At 45.1% G+C, this 18,958-nt stretch overlaps 1 protein-coding gene across 5 annotated transcripts in view; it reads right to left on the bottom strand.

The window, feature by feature from the left end:
• Nucleotides 1–18,958, bottom strand: part of CPNE1 (copine 1) — an 89,581-nt gene that overhangs the window by 1,675 nt on the left and 68,948 nt on the right. For 4 of the 5 annotated variants that reach the window (XM_054045505.1, XM_054045506.1, XM_054045508.1 and 1 more), the window contains 10 exons: nucleotides 15,902–15,985; nucleotides 14,606–14,695; nucleotides 10,358–10,456; nucleotides 9,598–9,684; nucleotides 9,460–9,519; nucleotides 8,851–8,984; nucleotides 6,282–6,336; nucleotides 6,148–6,199; nucleotides 4,441–4,574; nucleotides 2,095–2,331 (listed from right to left, as the gene is read on the bottom strand). In XM_054045505.1, coding sequence (XP_053901480.1) covers nucleotides 2,095–2,331; nucleotides 4,441–4,574; nucleotides 6,148–6,199; nucleotides 6,282–6,336; nucleotides 8,851–8,984; nucleotides 9,460–9,519; nucleotides 9,598–9,684; nucleotides 10,358–10,456; nucleotides 14,606–14,695; nucleotides 15,902–15,985 — 1,032 coding nt within the window. Of the gene's footprint in view, nucleotides 1–2,094; nucleotides 2,332–4,440; nucleotides 4,575–6,147; nucleotides 6,200–6,281; nucleotides 6,337–8,850; nucleotides 8,985–9,459; nucleotides 9,520–9,597; nucleotides 9,685–10,357; nucleotides 10,457–10,521; nucleotides 10,618–14,605; nucleotides 14,696–15,901; nucleotides 15,986–18,958 lie in introns of all 5 variants that reach the window. The other variant, XM_054045509.1, reaches the window with a different exon arrangement.

The following is an 18,958-nucleotide window of genomic DNA, read 5'->3' as shown; positions in this document are numbered from 1 at the left end:
TTCAAGGTGAAGTGGCCCTTGAAATCGACATTGATCCAAGCTCCGACCCACTAAACCTCAGGTAAGAGTGACTGCACAGGGGGGTATGCTCTCAGAACCCATGGCAGAACTTCCCTGTAAATACTGAGAGTTTGCTGATGTGTTTGAAAAGAAAAACACGAATATCCTCCCCTGCCCGAACCCTGAGACTGCCCAACAGATCTGCAACCAGAAGTGCAGTTTCCATTTCGGCGAATCTACACTAGGTTGGAGCCCAAACTCGCAGTTTTATGAGATTATCTCCAACAAAATCTAACGGGTTCATTCATAAATCACCAACACCGGCTGGAGTACCAGTTCTCTTAATTAAGAAGAAAGATGGCAGCCTCCGGTTCTGTGTAGATTACCAAGCCTTGAATCAAATCACAATCAGGAATCGATACCTGCCACCCCTAATTCCTATTGACTGTCATCTCCCTGTTCCTACTCTGCAGCTTGCTACTAATCAACAAAAAATAGAAACCATGAAACCTGAAGCAACATCAGGAAGGGCTTCCCTGGGCTCTGACTGGAAGACCACCAGGAATTCTAATTGATCAGGGCAGGGCATCCTATTTAAATCTAAAGAGAGGCACAGGAAGTTGTCCACACAACTGGGCTTTACCTGGCTACTACACTGACCCCTGCAGACTTATCTGATTCCTGACCCCTGCTTCCTTGCCTTGTTCCTGATCCTTGCCCCCTGGTCTCCAACTACAGTCCAACCCTTGGCTTGACTCCTGATTCTGCCTCTGGCTCTGACCCTTGGCTTGACTCCCAACTCCAACTCCTGCTCCAACCACTAGACCCAGCCTCCTACATCCCAGCCCTGACATTAAGGCCTCTTCTATACAAGAAAGTTTTTCAGTATAACCTAAGTTGTGAATTAACTGAATGCCACTGTACCAGTAGAGTCCCCACTTCCCCCCAAATGTGGCCACTCTTATTCAGTAGAAGAGGGCCCTTTTCAGTTTAGCATAAACCTTTTCCCAGGCAACAGAAGCTAACCTGAAAAGAGCCAATCTAAATTTTTAAACTAAATTATATGGAGAACCTCATATTCCCTACTGTGCAGCCAAAGAAAGAATAGCTTATTGCAGATGACAGCAATTCTATGAATCTGAAGAAATTTGGACCTCGTTTCTAGATACATTTAGATAAAAAATATTGAGATGCTGTAAGAATAGCAGACCTCCCTCCATTCCACCTAACCCCTCCACTTCCTCCCCCTAGTGCCTCCTTCCCTCCTTTGCAATAGTCATGTATGTTTATTTTATCCCTCACCCTAACATGTTATACCTATGTGGAATTGTCTGGTTTTGCACCTTTGACAAGTTGTAAAACTACAAAATTCTATTGCAGACCCTATAAAACAGGAGGTATTTGGACCCACCCAAGCTGTAAGTTGTTTACCTTTTTGTATTTTTAATTGCGTCTTTTTGAAAATCAGTAAGAAATCAGTCACAAAAAGCAGCAGCCACTCTTACACCACAACAGGAGAGTCCAAAGGGGGTGTCCTACCAATAGAACTACATGGGTACAACTGGTAAAAATCCCTGCGGGGGCATGGCCCAAGAGGAGCCAGCCTTCCCAGTAACTGACGGGCTAATCCAGAGGTGAAGGGTGCCAGGCAGGCAGGGCTGAGGTGGTAACATGCTCCGCCCTGCTGGATGCCTCATTCCTGTGCCACCGAGATTATGGAGGCAAAGAGGACAGACCTAGTGAGGTGACAGCAACTTAACTCACATTCCAGGGGAGATACTGCGCTCAGTCTTCTGATCTCCTGGAGGCTGAGAACATAGCAGAGGCAACATGCTACGTCCCTGGTTGAATGGAAGTACCTCCACTTAGTCTCTTGCTCCTCAACCCAACAAGCTGGGAGTGCTCAGCTTCTGATGGGCAGGAAACATCTCTCAGTTCTCTAAGGAACAGTCTCCAGAGCAATTTTGGGCGACACTTCCTCGCAGACAGCTCACTGGCTTCATACACTAATTAAATAGTTAACAGATTCTCTACAGAAACACTCTTCTCTCAGATCAAACCTGTGACAATTGTGTCAAATAAAAGATAACTTACATTGAGGAACTGTCTGAAAGGCACAAACTGTACAATGTCTCGTGCAGCTGGCTCCCCTGTCAAGGACTTTAATACGCCGTCATCCCCATCCAGGAATTCCATGGCTTTGAAATCAGCATCGCCAACTCCAACGATAATAACAGACATAGGCAGTTTGGAGGCATTAACAATAGCTTGCCTGGTTTGATCCAGATCAGTGATCTCACCATCTGTGATGATCAGTAGTACGTAGTATTGCTGCAAAACATTAAATCAGGCAATCAGCGAGTTTAACGTCAAACCGCATGCAAAAGAAGCCTGCCTTAGCTATCGCATCTTCGAGGCAGTGAAAGCAGCTGGTGTTGTGGATAAGGCACAGGATTGAATGAAATTCTATTCCCAGTTTTGTCACACAATATATATGTGTGACCCTGGGCTAGTCACTTCTCCCTCTGCAACTCAGATTTTCATCATCTGGACCTAGTTTTAAAGGGGAAGGGGAGATTGAGAGGCTTAGTTTAATTAAGTTTATAAAAAATGTTAAGATCTTTGGACAGTAAGTACTAGGGAACAACAAAGTACCATTGAAGCAAGCATATTGGCTGCAGAACCTGCTATTTGATGCTGTTTTCCTTGCTGGTGGTATTGTTACAAAGGATAAAGAAATTAACTTGAAAGTGACTTTACACCCAAGAGGACACCAGAGGGTGCCAGAGCCGGTCCCCTATGGATACCACTGAGGGAAAAACTTCCGGCCCTGGTGCAAGCACACACACCTACAATGGAATAATGGACACGAGCAAACACTCTAAGAAGAGCAAGTAATTTTATCAGACAACAAAAGGCTTTTGTGTTGGTGAGACTTAGTTTTCAAATTGAATAAATGAAAATGTACAAGTTAATGGTCTGATTTTTAAACAAGCTAGGCATACAAATGCAGCGTGTGTGCAACTGTGAGCCGGATTCACATATGCAGTGATGTAATTAGCCACTGACATGCACAATTACAAATTGGTGCACACAATCATGCTAATCGAGCAACTCTGCTCATCATCATGGAAGGACCTGGACATGCCCTTGGTGGTTACACCAGTCTCTTCTCTGTTTGGGAAAGTATAGGAACAATGGTCTCAAGTTGCAGTGGGGGAGGTCTAGGTTGGATATTAGAAAAAACTATTTCACTAGGAGGGTGGTGAAGCACTGGAATGGATTACCTAGGGAGGTGGTGGAATCTCCATCCTTAGAGGTTTTTAAGGCCCGGCCTGACAAAGCCCTGGCTGGGATGATTTAACTGGGGTTGGTCCTGCTTTGAGCAGGGGGTTGCACTAGATGACCTCCTGAGGTCTCTTCCAACCCTAATCTTCCGGTGCACTAGAAGGGGTTGAAAACTTTTAAAGGACTCCTTACTGTCTCATTTTGCATCTGAAGAAGTGAGGTTCTTACCCACGAAAGCTTATGCTCCCAATACTTCTGTTAGTCTCAAAGGTGCCACAGGACCCTCTGTTGCTTTTTACAGATTCAGACTAACACGGCTACCCCTCTGATACTTGTCTCATTTTGTGCATCACATGCCAACCTGCATCCCCTCCAGGGAAGGTTACTCAATTACTTCAATTCATTGGAACTGCACCAAGAAGGGAGGTAGTTCACACTGACCCCTTGTGACAGAGTGTATAAACCCAGTAGTAGGAGTAGGGTTAAGGAACAACTCTGGACCCAGACACCCCATCCAGCCTCACCTACAGAGCATGCAACAGGTGGAAGTGGGGCCTAAAAGACACCCAGATAGCTCAGAAGGGAGCAGGGAGAAGAACCTGCTCCTGGAGCTACTGAGGAAGAACATGGAAGTTGCTCCTCTGCAAAGAGAGGAACCGATCCACTAGACCCCAGACTGACTAAACGCACTGTTTGTTCTACCTTACCTTGGTTACAGACTGAAAAAGCTTGAACTATAGCGTGAAGGGGTAGGAAGTGGCCCAGGTAGGACTGTGTTAAGGTGCTCCTGGGTACCTGACCTTGGCAACCCTCACAAGGCCTGGGCCAGAGCCCAGTAGAGCGGGAGGGCCTGGGCTCCCCTACCGCCCTCTAACAACTAGATGTCACCTCCATCAAGCGCCAACCATTGCACCCCACCCTATTCAGCAGTAAGCACAGAGCCAGTGTTTCACCAAGACATTACAAGGTGGAGTAAAGGTCACCTGGCCACCACAGGCTGAGTGAAATACCAGAGATCTGAGCAAGTTGGGGGAACCAGATTAGAGGAGTCCAAGCAGGGAAGGAGAAATCTCTTTGCGATTCCATTCGATCACATCCAGGGAAAGTGGAAAGATCGAGAATGCAGGTCTGTACCGATAAATATGGACTTACAGCAGCCGTTCCTTGCTGTGCTGACTGAGACGCAAACCTTGCCACATGGTTTATAATAGGAGAGAAATTTGTTGGCCCATAGAGTCGGACCTGAGGCAGTGCCTGGCGATAAGCATCCACAATTCCTTGGATTCCTATGCAACAAAAAGGTCTGAATTACCAGAAAAGCCTTAACATTTTACCTATCTTGCTAATTGTTTTATGAGCATTATCCTTCTGGCATGTTACAATAACCAGTCACATTTAAGGTGCATACAGAAAATCATATTGGACTGATTACACAGCAGCAGCAAGGCGGCAGTGCATGCCCAAAGTGGTAGTCAGCATGGCCAGTGGGAACCTGCAGAGAAGTGGCGGGGTATATGCAGACTCCTCCCATCTTGTACTTGCCAAATGATTTTCCAAGAAATGACACTGGTTAGTGCTACTAACATAATGCAGCTGATGTGAGAGTTTCCTCTACAAAAGGAGGGTTTGCGGCTGATGGGCTGGTGTGTGCTTAAATAAATTATAAATAAATAAATTAATGGAGATATCCCATCTCCTAGAACTGGAAGGGACCTTGAAAGGTCATCGAGTCCAGCCCCCTGCCTTCACTAGCAGGACCAAGTACTGATTTTTGCCCCAGATCCCTAAGTGGCCCCCTCAAGGATTGAACTCACAACCCTGGGTTTAGCAGGCCAATGCTCAAACCACTGAGCTATCCCTCCCCCCAGTGGTGGTGACCAGCTGTGACTACCAATTTGTGCAAACATTTATTTCTGTTATCTCCCTCCTGCATTTTCCTGCTTACGAATCTACTGCATATTGTCTAAATCCTAAACTGTGAAGTCTCTGGGGCAAAGACTGTGCGTTCTTTGCTTGTATAGTGCCTAGTTCAGTGGAACCATGTCCCCATTTAGGGTCCTTAGGCATTACTAGGCTAGAAATACTATTGAAGACCTTGTCTATGCATGACACTTGCACTGGTTTAACTAAAACCAAGTTGTAAAAATTGATTTAGTGAAACTGTTACAAACTTTTGTGTGGACACTTAAGCTGGTTTATTGATTTCGCTTCATTTTGCAATTTATGCTACACTCACACTGCCTGTCACACTGGTTTTAATTGCATAACTGCAGGACCAAGGCTTTCTACAAGGCTGGCTTAAAGGGACAACCTTGAGGTAGCAAGGAAAGAAATCCTAGTCATGCAGTGGGCAACCATATTCACTCTGGGAACGAATACTTGGATTCGCACAGGGAAACTCGCAGATTTGCAATTTTCTGCTGGCCCCAGACAAGATAGAAAAACTAAAGTTTCTTAAACTTAATGAGCATGTGCTAGGTACTGAATAAAGAGGGAATGAGACAGTCCTAACTCCAAGGCCTTTATAAACCAACTCAAATGAAAGAACAACAATTAAAAAGAGGATCGTAGACAAGCTACTGTTTAACAACACAGCTTTTGAGAACAAAAGAAATAAACTTCAATACTTTTAAAAGCCACATTTGCAAAAGGATGAATATTTAGTGAACACTTGGATGAAGAAGTGATACATATGAATCCAGAGTATTTGGAATGAATCATCCACAAACTAAGACCTCTGCTGCCAAAAAGAGCGAACGATTGTTCCATTTCCAATTTCTGTGGGGATAAAAAACTGAACAATTTAAACCAGCAATTCTCCTATTCAAGAAACATTAACAAAGACAAATGTGTGCTTACCCTGACAATAGGGGTTGTTGGGGTTAAAGTTCAAGGCAAACTCATGAGACACCTGGAAGAGAGAACATTTACATCCATTTAGTGAAACACTGACACGCACACAAGAAGTGCTGGCAGAATTCTGAGAAACCTACCTGCCAGTTTGGAGGAACCTGAGCTCCAAACCCAAACGCAGGAAACAGCTTATCTCTGCAGGAGAAAGGGAAACAATAAGAAGCCTGAAAAATTGGGATATCCACCCCCCACTGCCTCCCCTTATCGCTGCTTCAATTGATGGAAGGTGAATGCTGCATAGGACCCAGTCCTGTTCCCAGTGAAATCAGCAGGAGGTGGTGCAGGTCCTGTGAAAGCATGCTGCTGGGGTTCAGTGCTGCAAAGCTTGCTTTGGGTCACTGAAAAGAGGAGCTCAAATCCCCATTCAGGAGAACACCAAACCCCTCATCAGCAGTTTCTGCTCACATAAGGCCTGCCTACAACTTAACAGCAAGGATGCTGCAGGACAGGACTGGCATTCAGGGACAGAGCTAAGTGCGGACAATTATCCAGAGATATTCGTTCCTCATCTTCATGAGCCCCAAAACGACTCCCAGTTTTGAACGACAGAGAGAGAGCTGCAGCCGCATGTCATTTCCAAAGTGCAGTTGAGTTGCACAGTATAAAGGAATACAAGTATGCAGCAAAACCAGCCAGTACAGGCAGATCAGCACAGGCGCATGGGATCATCTAGTCTGATGTCCGCATAACACAAGCCAGAAAATATCACTCAGCTGTTCCTGCATCAAGCCCAACCACTTCTGGTTGAACTAGAGCAAAGCACCTCTTTCATGAAGACATCCCGGCTTTGGTTTACAGACTTCAAGAGATGGAGAATCCATCACATTCCTTGGTAATGATTAATTACCCTCACTGCTAAACATTTGCACCTTATCTCTAGTTTCAATTTGTCTAGCTTTAATTTGGCAGAAATTAAAGTTCTCCACATGTAGGTACTTAGATTGATCAGGTCATCTCTTAAGCTTCTCCCTGATAAATTGGCCTCCTTTAGTCTCTCACTGTAAGGTGGGTTTTTCAGTCCTTACATCATTCTTGTCAGGGCCGGCTCCAGGCACCAGCTTGGCAAGCAGGTGCTTGGGGCGGCCACTCTGGAGAGGGGCGGCAGGTCCAGCTATTCGGCGTCAATTCGGCGAATGGTCCCTCACTCCCGCTCGGAGCGAAGGACCTTCCGCCGAATTGCCGCTGCAGATCGTGATCACGACTTTTTTTTTTTTTTTTTTTTTTTGGCTGCTTGGGGCGGCCAAAACCCTGGAGCCGGCCCTGATTCTTGTGCCTCTTCTCTGAACCCACCCTAATTTTCCAACCTCCCTTTTGAAGGGTGGACAACAGAACTGGACAAATATCCATGGATATCTAGCCATCAGCTCAAGCTCAACATGGCTAAAATAGAGCTCTTGATCTCCCCCCCCCAAGCCCTCCCTGCTACCTCCTTTCTCAATAACTGTGGATACCACTGTCATCTTTCTTGTCACTCAGGCCCATAACTGGGATGCCATCTTCAACTCAAACCTCTCTCTAGGTCCTCACATCCTGGCTGTCTACATCCTGCTAATTTCTTCTGCATAATATCACTAAGATACAGCCTCTCCTACCCATCCGTGCAGCTAAAACTCTTTTCCAGGCTCTCCACAGCTCAATTAATGCCACATCCTTCTCTCTGGCCTGGACAAATGCAGTCTTGTCCCACTGATATCCATTCAGAATGCTGCTGCAAAGACCATTGTCCTAGCCCGTTGCTCTGACTATGTAACCTCTGTTTGCATCCTTCCACTGCTTCCCTCTTTTCTACTGTATCAAACACAAGCTAGCTGTCTGCACTTTCAATACCTTACACAGCCTATCCCCACCCTACCTACCATCTCTAATTCAGTGATGAAAGGTCACACTTCTGTGGCAAGGAGTGCATTTCCTGGCCCATGCTGTGGTGCAGAATTGTGGCACACAATTAGATGATCTAGTAACCCAGTGATCTCATCTACTCCAGAACTGTGGAAGAGATCATTAGAGATCAAACTCAATCCTGGTCAGAGAATGGCCTCTGTCTAACCCTATTTAACCAGAGGGATGGTCACAACAAGGAAGGGGCTACAGGGACTGCAGAAAGATGGTTGAGAATTCCAGTATCTCTCTCAGGACACATACTGTCCCACTGAAAAAAAAAAAATTATATTTCAGGTTAAGAGAGGACTAAAGCCAGACAGAGCTCATCAAAACTAGAGAGCTGGCTAGCACATGTTTCCCACTGAATTAAGACTTGAACAAGCACGGCATTCAGGCATGAAATGTGTCACCGGCAACAAAAGATTAACACTTGACAGCAGCATTATACATTAACCTATAGCCCTTGACTGCCAACACTTAGAAATGCACATTTTTCAGAAGCCTGTGGATGAATGAGTTAAAGCCGGGGTTCTCAAACTGGGGGTCGGGACCCCTCAGGGGGTCGTGAGGCTATTACATGGGGAGGTCGCGAGCTGTCAGCCTTCACTCTAAACCCCGCTTTGCCTCCAGCATTTATAATGGTTTTAAATACATTAAAAAGTGTTTTTAATTGATAAGGGGGGGGGTCACACTCAGAGGCTTGCTATGTGACAGGGGTTACCAGTACAAAAATTTGAGAACCCCTGAGTTAAAGAACCTCTTACATACGTGTCATAATCCTGGACCACATTCCCCACACTCCAGATGGCAGTCAGGTATTCATTTATCCCATTTGGACTGATGTAGTGAAGAGAATCTGGTGACTTTGGATCTCCATTGGAGCCAGTGAAGTCTATACCCACCTGATTAAGAAGATAAGAACAGCAGGCCACTGAAGCGTCACCAGGTAAGCAAGACAAAGAAAACACTTATATCCAGAAACTGAAGCTCACCCCTAGCCCAACACTTGTGCACATGCAGACTGGCACCAAATCTCCCCAGCACCAATGAACAGTACTGCTCTTGGACCCCTCCACTCCCTGGAAGTCGTAGGCAGGCACTGGCACCTGTGACAGGGCACAAGTAGGTATTGGCACCCTATTCCTAGGGAATGGACAGACACCAGCTTGTTTACTGCTAGTCTAAAAATAAATTACCTGAGAGGAGTTTAAGAAGCTCCCTGCCTATTAAAGTTACTGTGAGATGCAAAGCAATGCTAATGACAATCAACCAAAGAAATTGCTTTGAGAGATATTAGAGAGGAAAATGTCTATTATATAAAACCTCTGAATTATTATGCTGTCAGTCACAAAGACATAAAGCAGGTGAGCAACTCACTGTGAAGTTAATCTGGCAGCCTCCCATGACGTAATCCAGGAAAGAATATTCAGTTTCAATCTAAAGGAACAAATACTCAGGGTTACACCTCCTCTCCCGCAGGGACAGAAAAGCTGGCAGTTTGGAACATAAGCTTACCTTGCAGGATTTTATCCTAACAATTCCAGAGTTTTTGTAGCTCTTTTTCTTTTGTTTCTTCCCAGGGTGAATGCATTCAAACTCCACCTACAGGATGCAATGCACATAAGAGCCCGATTACTGACATATTCACCTGAAGAAAGCAGAGTTTCAGGAGTTTAAACCAGAGCAGTGCAAAGGATGTGATTCAATCCAGCCCTCCCCTCCAAAAATAGTGAAAGTAATGGGATTTTTAAACACACATACAGTAAACAGATTTTAATCACTCTGCCACATTCTCTGTTTCAACAACCATATTTTAAAAATAGTCAGACTTTCAAGAAAAGTCTATTGCTCTAGAAAACTGGCCTCCTGATGGTAGGGATAAGTCAGCTATGCAGCAAGAACACTCCTGGTATGTCTCCTGCTATGCTGGAGTGAACAAGGGGGGGAAGCTACTCTGCTTTTGCCTGATTCTCCAGAAACAAAGGAAAATGGAGATGATGAAAGCATGGCACAGGAACTAGACAAAGGACACCAAAATATCTTCAGGAGGAGGAGATGCAATAGCACCCAGGAGTTACAGTTTGGGGTGCTTGGGCTGCAAAATGTATTTACTTTTCTGGGATGTATGTTTATGACATTATAGCACCAATAAAATTACTTTTGAATGTGGAGCAGAGCTCTACACTAGGACTATCCAACAATCTCTTGCAAATCCTTTGCAGTGAGTTATGGCCCCCTCAGCTGAAAAAATGGGGAAGAAAAAGAAAAAGCTCACCGGAGAGCTGCCACCTGCTTTCTGCAGCTGAGACAGGTTAGTTTCAAAACTGCCTATCAAGTCATGTGACCCATCACTATCATAATCTGAACAATGTACCTGAAAGGAAAGAAACAGCAGACAATGGACAAGGGTATTGTATCAGGGAGAATTACACTGCTCACCACATGATCTCTCGCTTCCAGCAGCTTTGCAGTGATGCAAGTGAACTCCCCTATTAAATCAGAACTGGTGCTGTCATCCATATCACTAACTGAAACCTGACAGTAAAAGAGACACTCAAAGTGAATCCTGGTTAGAGACAGAGAAATACCGCTACTCATCCGTTTAGCTAACCGGCAATTAAATGCAACTCACATGCACAGCAGAAGTTTTGCTTCAATCAGGATCTCTCCCCAACTAAATTGATCTGCTTTGCTACTGAATATTGTTTACTTCTATGTAGGTTCAGAAGTATAAACATGATTTTATTCTGCAGAAGGTACTCAATTGGAATATGGGGAAAGAAGCAGTAAGAATGCGGTACCCAACATCTTCCAAAGTCTTTCAGATTTGTTTACATAAAAATAGTAATACGGACTGTATTGGAGATAGGCTAGGTTTCTGCTCTGTGGAACTGCCAATCTTCTTGTGTATTTTGCACAGTATCAAGCAGACTATCTATATTTGAATTATTAATCACGTTTAGATCAGCCTGGAGACCTGATTCCCCAATGCTAAAGCCAATGCAAGAGATCATGGCATTTAGAACATGCTAAGACCTAAATCAGTTATAGCACCACATGACATTAGCCATTAGAAAGCAGTATGTATGAGGTTTTAATATGCACAAAACACACAACGCATATTACAAATTGCAGAATGCAAGTACTCCAGTGGATCAATCGAGAACCAATGCTTATGAACTGGTGCCTTTCCCCACCTGTTCAAAAACAAACTCCATATGCTCCACAGACTTCAAAACTTACTGACTTTTGGGGGTCTGGCTTTATAAAGAAAAAATTACCACCATCACAAGACAGCTCAGCACAAGCACTCTTCACAATCAGCTTCTCCCAGTGTTCTGCTCTCAGGACTGCTCAGTGAACACTCTATATAAGGGTGTCAAACTCATCCTTTGGAGAGGCCCAAATTACATGTGTAATTATAGCCTACAGGGTTAAATTCAGATCTCACAAACTCCCCTTGATCCACTGCAGCTTTTCCCACTGGTCATTGGGAAATCTGCACAAAAATCAAGGGTGAAATGTGCCTTTACATAATAAATAATAACTAAAAGTTCAATCAAGTATCTTATTGTCACATTCAACCTCACTCAGTGGAAAAGCATGCTCACTTTTAAGACCACTGTTATTTCTTCCCTTTACTTCTCTTCCTTCCTCCATCCTTCTTCTGTTTCCTCTGCATTCCCCACTCTGCAGCCACTTTCAGTTTCCACCATGAGCTTCTCTACCATCCCTTTCATCACCCCATCTGCTAAAACCATTTGCAAGTAAACAGATAATGCTCACATTTAAAGCATTGAGGTTGCAGAAATACCAACCTGATCAGCTAACAGGACAGGGAGTTCTCCCCTCACAACCTTACATCCTCTCCACCTAAAGAGCTACTCCATTCTCCCTTAGATCTGGGTGGGGAAATGAGCCCAGTGAGTCCTCAGAATCCACTTACTCTTTTCCCAGTAAACTCACACCTGCTCACAGGATGGGGTATCTGAGCTCTCTCCCATCGGCACAGAGCGCCTTGTGTACCGGTACAGCTGAGTCACTGCAGCACTGTACGTATAGACATGGGCTACCATTGCTAGACTGTTAAGATGCTCGGAAGGAAACAAACGACTCTGAAACACGCTCTTTTGAGCTATAATGGGCAGTCACAGGCTGTCAGCAGTGACTGCATCAGTGGCCAGCTAGCAATATTGTAGGGAACAGGTCATAACCCAAATGTCAGCAAATATTTATCCCTGCATTTTGTCCAATATTTTGTGGGGCCCAAGAAGTCCTCAAAGTGAATAAAGGACGCTCGGCCTCCTAAAAATGAAACTACCAAAATTCACAGAAGGCAGTGGCTTCTGCTCTAACCCTTATGTCATCAGATTGATGGGTAGCTATTTTCTTCTTTAAAATCTCGTTTTACATTTACATGAAGAACTAATTCCAATGAAAGATTACTTTGGTGGAAAGGAATTGCATCAGTTTAAAAATCAAAAAAGACCCTCAAGGACATCAATTTTTGTCACAAGTTGAATGAGTTACTTATTTTAAAAAACAAAAAAGCAAGAAAACCCTGTCAAGGTCACTCACTGCATCACAATGCAGCAGGGGAGTGGTGCAGTGTGCAAAAGAATTACTGAAATATTGGTGTCAGCACTAATTTGAGGAAATCAAACCACACCTGTTTATCTTGAACTTTGGTTAAATACTCTTGACCCAAAATATCCTTGCACAAAAGACCTGCAAAGCTGATGTCCAGAAGCCAAATCAAACAAATAAGACTTTGGTGTCCATGTTAAATCATTTGAACAGTTATACTAGTGTATCAGGAGCGCAGAGTGGAGACCTGATTCAGTGATTGCTATGAAGCATGTAGTCATAATAATGGCTACGAGCAGTTTCTACATGAAGCTTAGGAAGCCCCCAAAGTAGACTGACTGAGGGTTCTGTGAAGCAAAAGCTGGACATGATGGCAATGAGTCAAAAAAGGGGGCACACACATCTTGCCCAATCACTCTCACCAGGATGTAATTAGATTAAAATCAGGGGCTTGACCACTTGAGATCGTTAAAGATCCTATGACATTTCCCCCCAGTGCCTCACCAAATTCTGACTTGATATTGTATTCTTCAGTGCTATTAAACCACGGTTGTCCTTCAACCCAAACTCACCTTTCCACCTGTAATCAGAGGATAATACATCCCTTCTTCACAGGCGTGTTGTGGAGTTTGTTTAAATGTTTGTGAATGCTTTGAGGTCCTTGACTGAAAGGCACTATGTGGAAGCGTATTATTAGCATACAGTTGCCCTGAAGTGACGAATACAGATTCCTACTGTAAAGCACAGCTTTCAGAGCCTAGCTCACAAAACGGTACATAATGAAATGCTCCCATTCTATGCCATGCTTGCAAAGTACCGAGGATTTTAATCTAGCATCAATTTGGCAAAGAGGGACAACAAACATTACCAACGTGGGCCTAGTCAGTGTCTCTCTCACTTCTCAAATGTCTTTGGGCCAAGAGGATTCGTCTTCTTTAGTCATGGTCTGGTTTTCCCCCAATTATGAAGTACATTAACTTATCACTGAAATCTTTTACCCCATATTTAGCACCCCAAGTCATACTTCAAACCTTTTTTCCTATTTAACAATCTCAGTAATTCTTTGGATTTATCATGCTACACACACACACTGACTGGCATGCATGCCTTTTGCTAAACCTTTAAGATCTGATTCCCAGCACAAGGCTTCCTCACAGGCACAATGAGACAGGAAAACCTAGAAAGAAACGTTTTTTGGGTTGACTGACCAGATAAAAGGCTGGTTTAGGAAGAACAGCATGTGGTTTTGAATTCATTTATTGTGGAAAGGGTATATTTTTAGACTGCACCTCTAATCAGAAACTTCAGTGAATTAAGAAGATTAGGTAACTACATGGGGTGTTTTAAGATACAGCAAACTGTCTTATGAACGTGGAGTATTATGTTGAAGACCTACTCATGACCTTGAGTCAGACAGAGTCATTTATTGAATGTAAGAGCTCAAAGAGTTAGAACCTAGGCCCTTTTCAAGGAAAAGCCTCTGCTCAAGCTGGCAATAGGGAAAGGGTCCCTGCTAATATGAATGGATGTGACCAAAGATGGCACTGAGGTTTACATTGTACCATCCCCTTCCTCAGCACCATCAATTTGGTTCAGCATTGAATAAGCCTCTCAGCTACATTCCAGACAATGACTGAAAGTCTGATAATTGTGTATGGATCAGTTGTTAGGGAAGAGTGTGGGAAACTTCACTTTTGCATTTCTTGACCTATTTTAAATTTGACACGTGCTATTGCATTCACATAGATTTTGCATTTAATAAAAATGATCTCTTATTTGCTAATATTTAAATTTGCAAACAACTTTTCTAGATAAGCAAAGATTGAACAGCCTGATAACCACATAGTTAGTTAATGTCAACCCAGAGATCGTGACTTACAATTGAAATGGAATAAGAAAGAGAATCTAATCACATTAGCATTTCCAAAGACCTTACCTTGATTGGTTTATTGAAGTCCCCTCCACAGAACGTTTGCAAGGGAACACTAAACTTCCTCCAGCATGGATTTAAATTGTTCTTAATCACCTGCAAGATAACAGATACAGTAAATAATCTTGCATGGGGGATCCCACATGCAAATTTCTAAGAGCTTTAACATTGTCAAAATCAAGAGTTCTGCACCATGCTGAGGATCTGGAGGCAATTCTTGAGCTGGAGGTTCGGTGTTTCAGACTACGTCTACTCTACAGAGCCTATGCAGGCAGCGCTTTGTCCATACAGTCCCCTACAGTCGACACAGCTTACAATAACATAAGGAGTTTTTGTGCTGGTATAGGAATACCACCTCCCTGAACAACATTAGTTATGTGGACAGAAGCACTGTTCTGTCGACACAGCTGCATCTACGCTGAGGGGTTTGCCAGCATAGCTATGTGGGTCAGAGATGTGGAGGGTTTTCACACCCCCTGACCGACACAGCTATGTTGATATCAATTAGAAGTGTAGATCAAGTCTCAGGCTGCGAACCTCTCAGATTTTGCATGCTAAGGACATGTCTACACAACACACTACAGTGGGACAGCTGCAGCTACAAGGCTGTAGACAGATGCTTACTACAGCAACAGAAGGGGTTTTTCCATCACTATAGTAAATCTACCCCCTTGAGAGGCAGTAGCTACAGTGGGGATTAGGTTAACTTAACTACGTTGCACGGGTCATGATTTTTTTCACAGCCCTGAGCGACGTAGCTAGGGCGGCCTAAAATTTAAGTACAGACTAAATATATTCAGGGTTGGGCCTGATTAATCCCTGGAGGAGAAATCCTGTAAAACAGGTAATGCAAAAAGCAAGGGCTCACAGCTCAGTAGGTGCCACTCTTTCCTCTAAGTCAGGACTGAACCAATGCGCCAACACCATTAAGGGACACTGCATTTTTTTTTCAGATTAAACATTAAAAAAGGTCCTAACATATGGTCATTAAGGAGTCTCTACTCTTGTTAAAGTGCCATAGGTCCTAACCCTACTATGTTGTGCAAAATCCCAGTGTGGAGAACTACATTCTGTCTACTCTTATGAGTTAGCTTGGAAAATACTTTGGAAACCTTTGAAATGAAACACACTTAATGAAGCGCTAGTTAGCATTAGTGGCACAAGAGTTCAGTAGACACTAAAACTAGTTTCTGTGAAATCACAGCTATAGCCTATTCCCCACAGCACACTCTGTTCTCCCTTTTCAGGCAATGGTAGCAGAACCTAAGGCCAGAACAGTTTGTGTCGGTGTGGAAACCCTACCTCTGATCTGTAGACCAGCTGCCATTTTCCACTGTCACTCGGCTTGTAAAATTCCAAAAACGGATCGGATTTGCCCAAAAAATCCTGTAAAAATAAAAAATAAGAGTAATCAACCCCCCATGCTTTACCCAAATAAATACCAACAACTTAGCGGTGGATATTTGGGGTAGGAGTATGTCACGTTTGGGGACGGGAATGATGGAAGGCTGGCATCCCCAGTGGGACAGAAAGCACGGAGAAGTTTGTGTGGCAGTGCACTTATTCCAATGGCACAGGTGCATCACTATAGCTATGGATGCATCGTGATAGCTGTTTAAAGGGTCAACCTTCCTAAGTCCTTTAAAATCGACATGCTTAGGCAGATTTGTTGAAATCTGGTGTTCCTCATGGGAGTGTGGGGTAGCATTAGTTATACACATATGGGGTCACTTGATCAAGGGGTTTCCAGGTTACAAGTTGTTTTTAGCCCCCAAAAAACAAGTTTCCTTTGGCTGCCTTGTATTGTTAAACTGAGAAACTAATGACTAGATGAAACAGAGCCCTCTTGGCTGTGAACTCATGCTGCCATTAAATAGTTATCACAGCCCTCCCCTATGACAAAAGGAGTTCTGCATTGAGGGGCTGGAGGGTGCTGCAATGTGAGAGTTGTATTTTGGAGGGAATGTAATCCACGTCTTTGGGGGGGAAGGAATTAGACGTGTAAATGCCTGGGGGGATATTAGGGGTCAGAGGAGTGGGGAAATGTGGGTAGAGGGATTTTGGACTGCAGTGAGGAGGGAGGGGGATAAATAAGGATGGATGATAGGTGAGGCAAGAGAGGTTGGGGACTCATATGAGGGAGGCACGGCCCCCGAGCTCTGCCAGCACACCCCCACCTCATGTACTCCACAGCTCTGCCAGTGCACCCAATCCTGCACCTGAAACCGCCCTGCATCCTCCAGCACTGCACCCACATCTCAATTCCCCCAGCCCCAATCCTAGTGCACCGCAATCCCCATGCATTCCACAGCTCTGCCAACATATCCCAACCTCCCTGTACCTCATCCTGCCTGCACCCCACAGCTCTGTCAGATCACCCCAACTGCACCCTCCAGCTCTGCAGTGCACCCCAACCCCCCTGCAGGCCCCAGAGCTCTGCCAGTGCACCCCACCACTCCTGCACCTCATAGCTCTGACAATGCCCATTGCTGGCAATGCCCCGGTACTCTCCATTAATGCACATACTTTCACTTTGCCAACCCCACAGTCACTGAAACATATAAGCTCTTCACCTCCTTTTATAACCCACTCACTCTCACCCACAGGATGCCATCTACTAAAGGACAGAAAAGACTGCCAACTTCTTTCCGGTCCCCTGGAGCTGGCAGTAGCCATTGAGAATGATTTGGATACACTCCAGGTGCAGTCAGTGTATTAGATGTTAGGTGTATTCAGGGCCGGCTCCAGAAAACCAAGCACGTGCTTGGGGCGGCACCTGGTAAGGGGCGGCCAATCTTGGGGTGGCGGGGGGCAGCACGGCGCGGCGCTCGGCGGGGGGTGGGGTGGGGGGGGGTGGTTCCGGCAGCGCAGCACTCGGCGGAGGGTGTTCAGTGGCGCGGCGCTAGGCGGGGAAGGGTTTGGCGGCATGGCGGGGAAGGGTTCGGCGGTGCTCCATGCGGGGGGGGGGGGGGGGGGGGAGGGCTTCAGCAGTGCAGTGCTCCGTGGGGAGCGGAGGTGTTCGGCGGCGAGGTGCTCTGCGGGGGTTTCGGCGGCGCAGCGCTCCACGGGGGGCGGGGGCTGTTCGGCAGCGCAGCGCTCGGCGGGGGTTTTGGCGGCCTCAGCAGGGGGCGGGGGTGTTCGGCAGTGCGGCGTTCGGCAGCGCGGCGGGGGTGTTCGGCAGCAAATACATCCTTTCAAACTAACATGATTTATTTTTTCAATGAGATTACAAGTTTGGCTGATAAAGGTAACAGTGTTGATAGAGAATCTATCGCTGACAATTATTCAATCAAGATTGGATGTTTTCTAAAAGCTCTGCTCTAGGAATTATTTTGGGGCTGTTCTCTGGCCTGTGTTACACAGGAGATCAAACTAGATGATCACAATGGTCCCTTCTGGCCTTGGAATCTATGAAAGCAACAATCTATGAAAGCACAGCGGTTGGGAAGAGAAATAAGAATAAAAGTAATTTACATAAGTAAAAAATTTAGACTTCAGGAGCACTGAAAAAAAACTTTCAGTTAAATGAATCACAGCTAAAAATGAACCAAAAATTACGTTTTCTTTCCCTTAAAACGAGGAGATTACTTACCTGTAGCTGGAGATTCTTCGAGATGTGTGGTCCTTATCTGTACTCCACTAAGGGTTATGCATGTGCGCTATGCACCCAGAGCCACAGAATCTGAAAGTAATGTCTGTTGGTCCACAATGCAACCTGGCTCGCCTTGTGCTTCCGTCAGATGTGATCAGTTCCTTCTCTACCATGAATCAGACAAATCCATAGCAGAGGGGAAGGAGGACAGGAAGTAGAATACAGATGGGAACCACACATCTTGACGACCCTCCAGTTACAGGTAAGTAACCTCATCTTAGTCTTTGAATGATGGCCCCTTTGTCTTTGAATGATGGCCCCTATTAACAAGCAGTACCTAAGTCGGACAAGGGTGCAAGGTTGAGGATGGAATGGTTGTGTGGAGAACTGCTGTGCCGAAGGAGTTAGCCGCCGAATCCTGCAAATGTTGCAAAGGTGTGCACAGAACTCCATGTGGCCGCTCTATATATGTCCTCTGAGCCGCACGTCCTGGAGGGAGGCTGTGGTCAAAGCCTGGACTCCTGTGGAGTGAGTCTGCAACCTGGTGTGAGGAGGCAGGCCTGATGATAGCAGAGTTTAATGCAACCCGAAATCCACTTAGAGATTCTCTGGGTAGAGACGGCCTGTCCTGAGTCTTTCTGCTACTGCAACAAACAGCCTGGGGGACTCTCTGATGGGTTTCATTGTCTGCAGGTCAAAGGCTAAAGCTCGTTGGACGTCCAGGGAACGGAGTCGGCATTCCTCTGCAGATTTGCGTGGCTTTGGGA

The sequence above is a fragment of the Malaclemys terrapin genome, chromosome 12, assembly GCF_027887155.1.
Source record: "Malaclemys terrapin pileata isolate rMalTer1 chromosome 12, rMalTer1.hap1, whole genome shotgun sequence".
Lineage (NCBI taxonomy): Eukaryota > Metazoa > Chordata > Testudines > Emydidae > Malaclemys > Malaclemys terrapin.
Note: the sequence above shows the minus strand (reverse complement) of the source record. Positions and strands in the feature narration are given on the sequence as shown.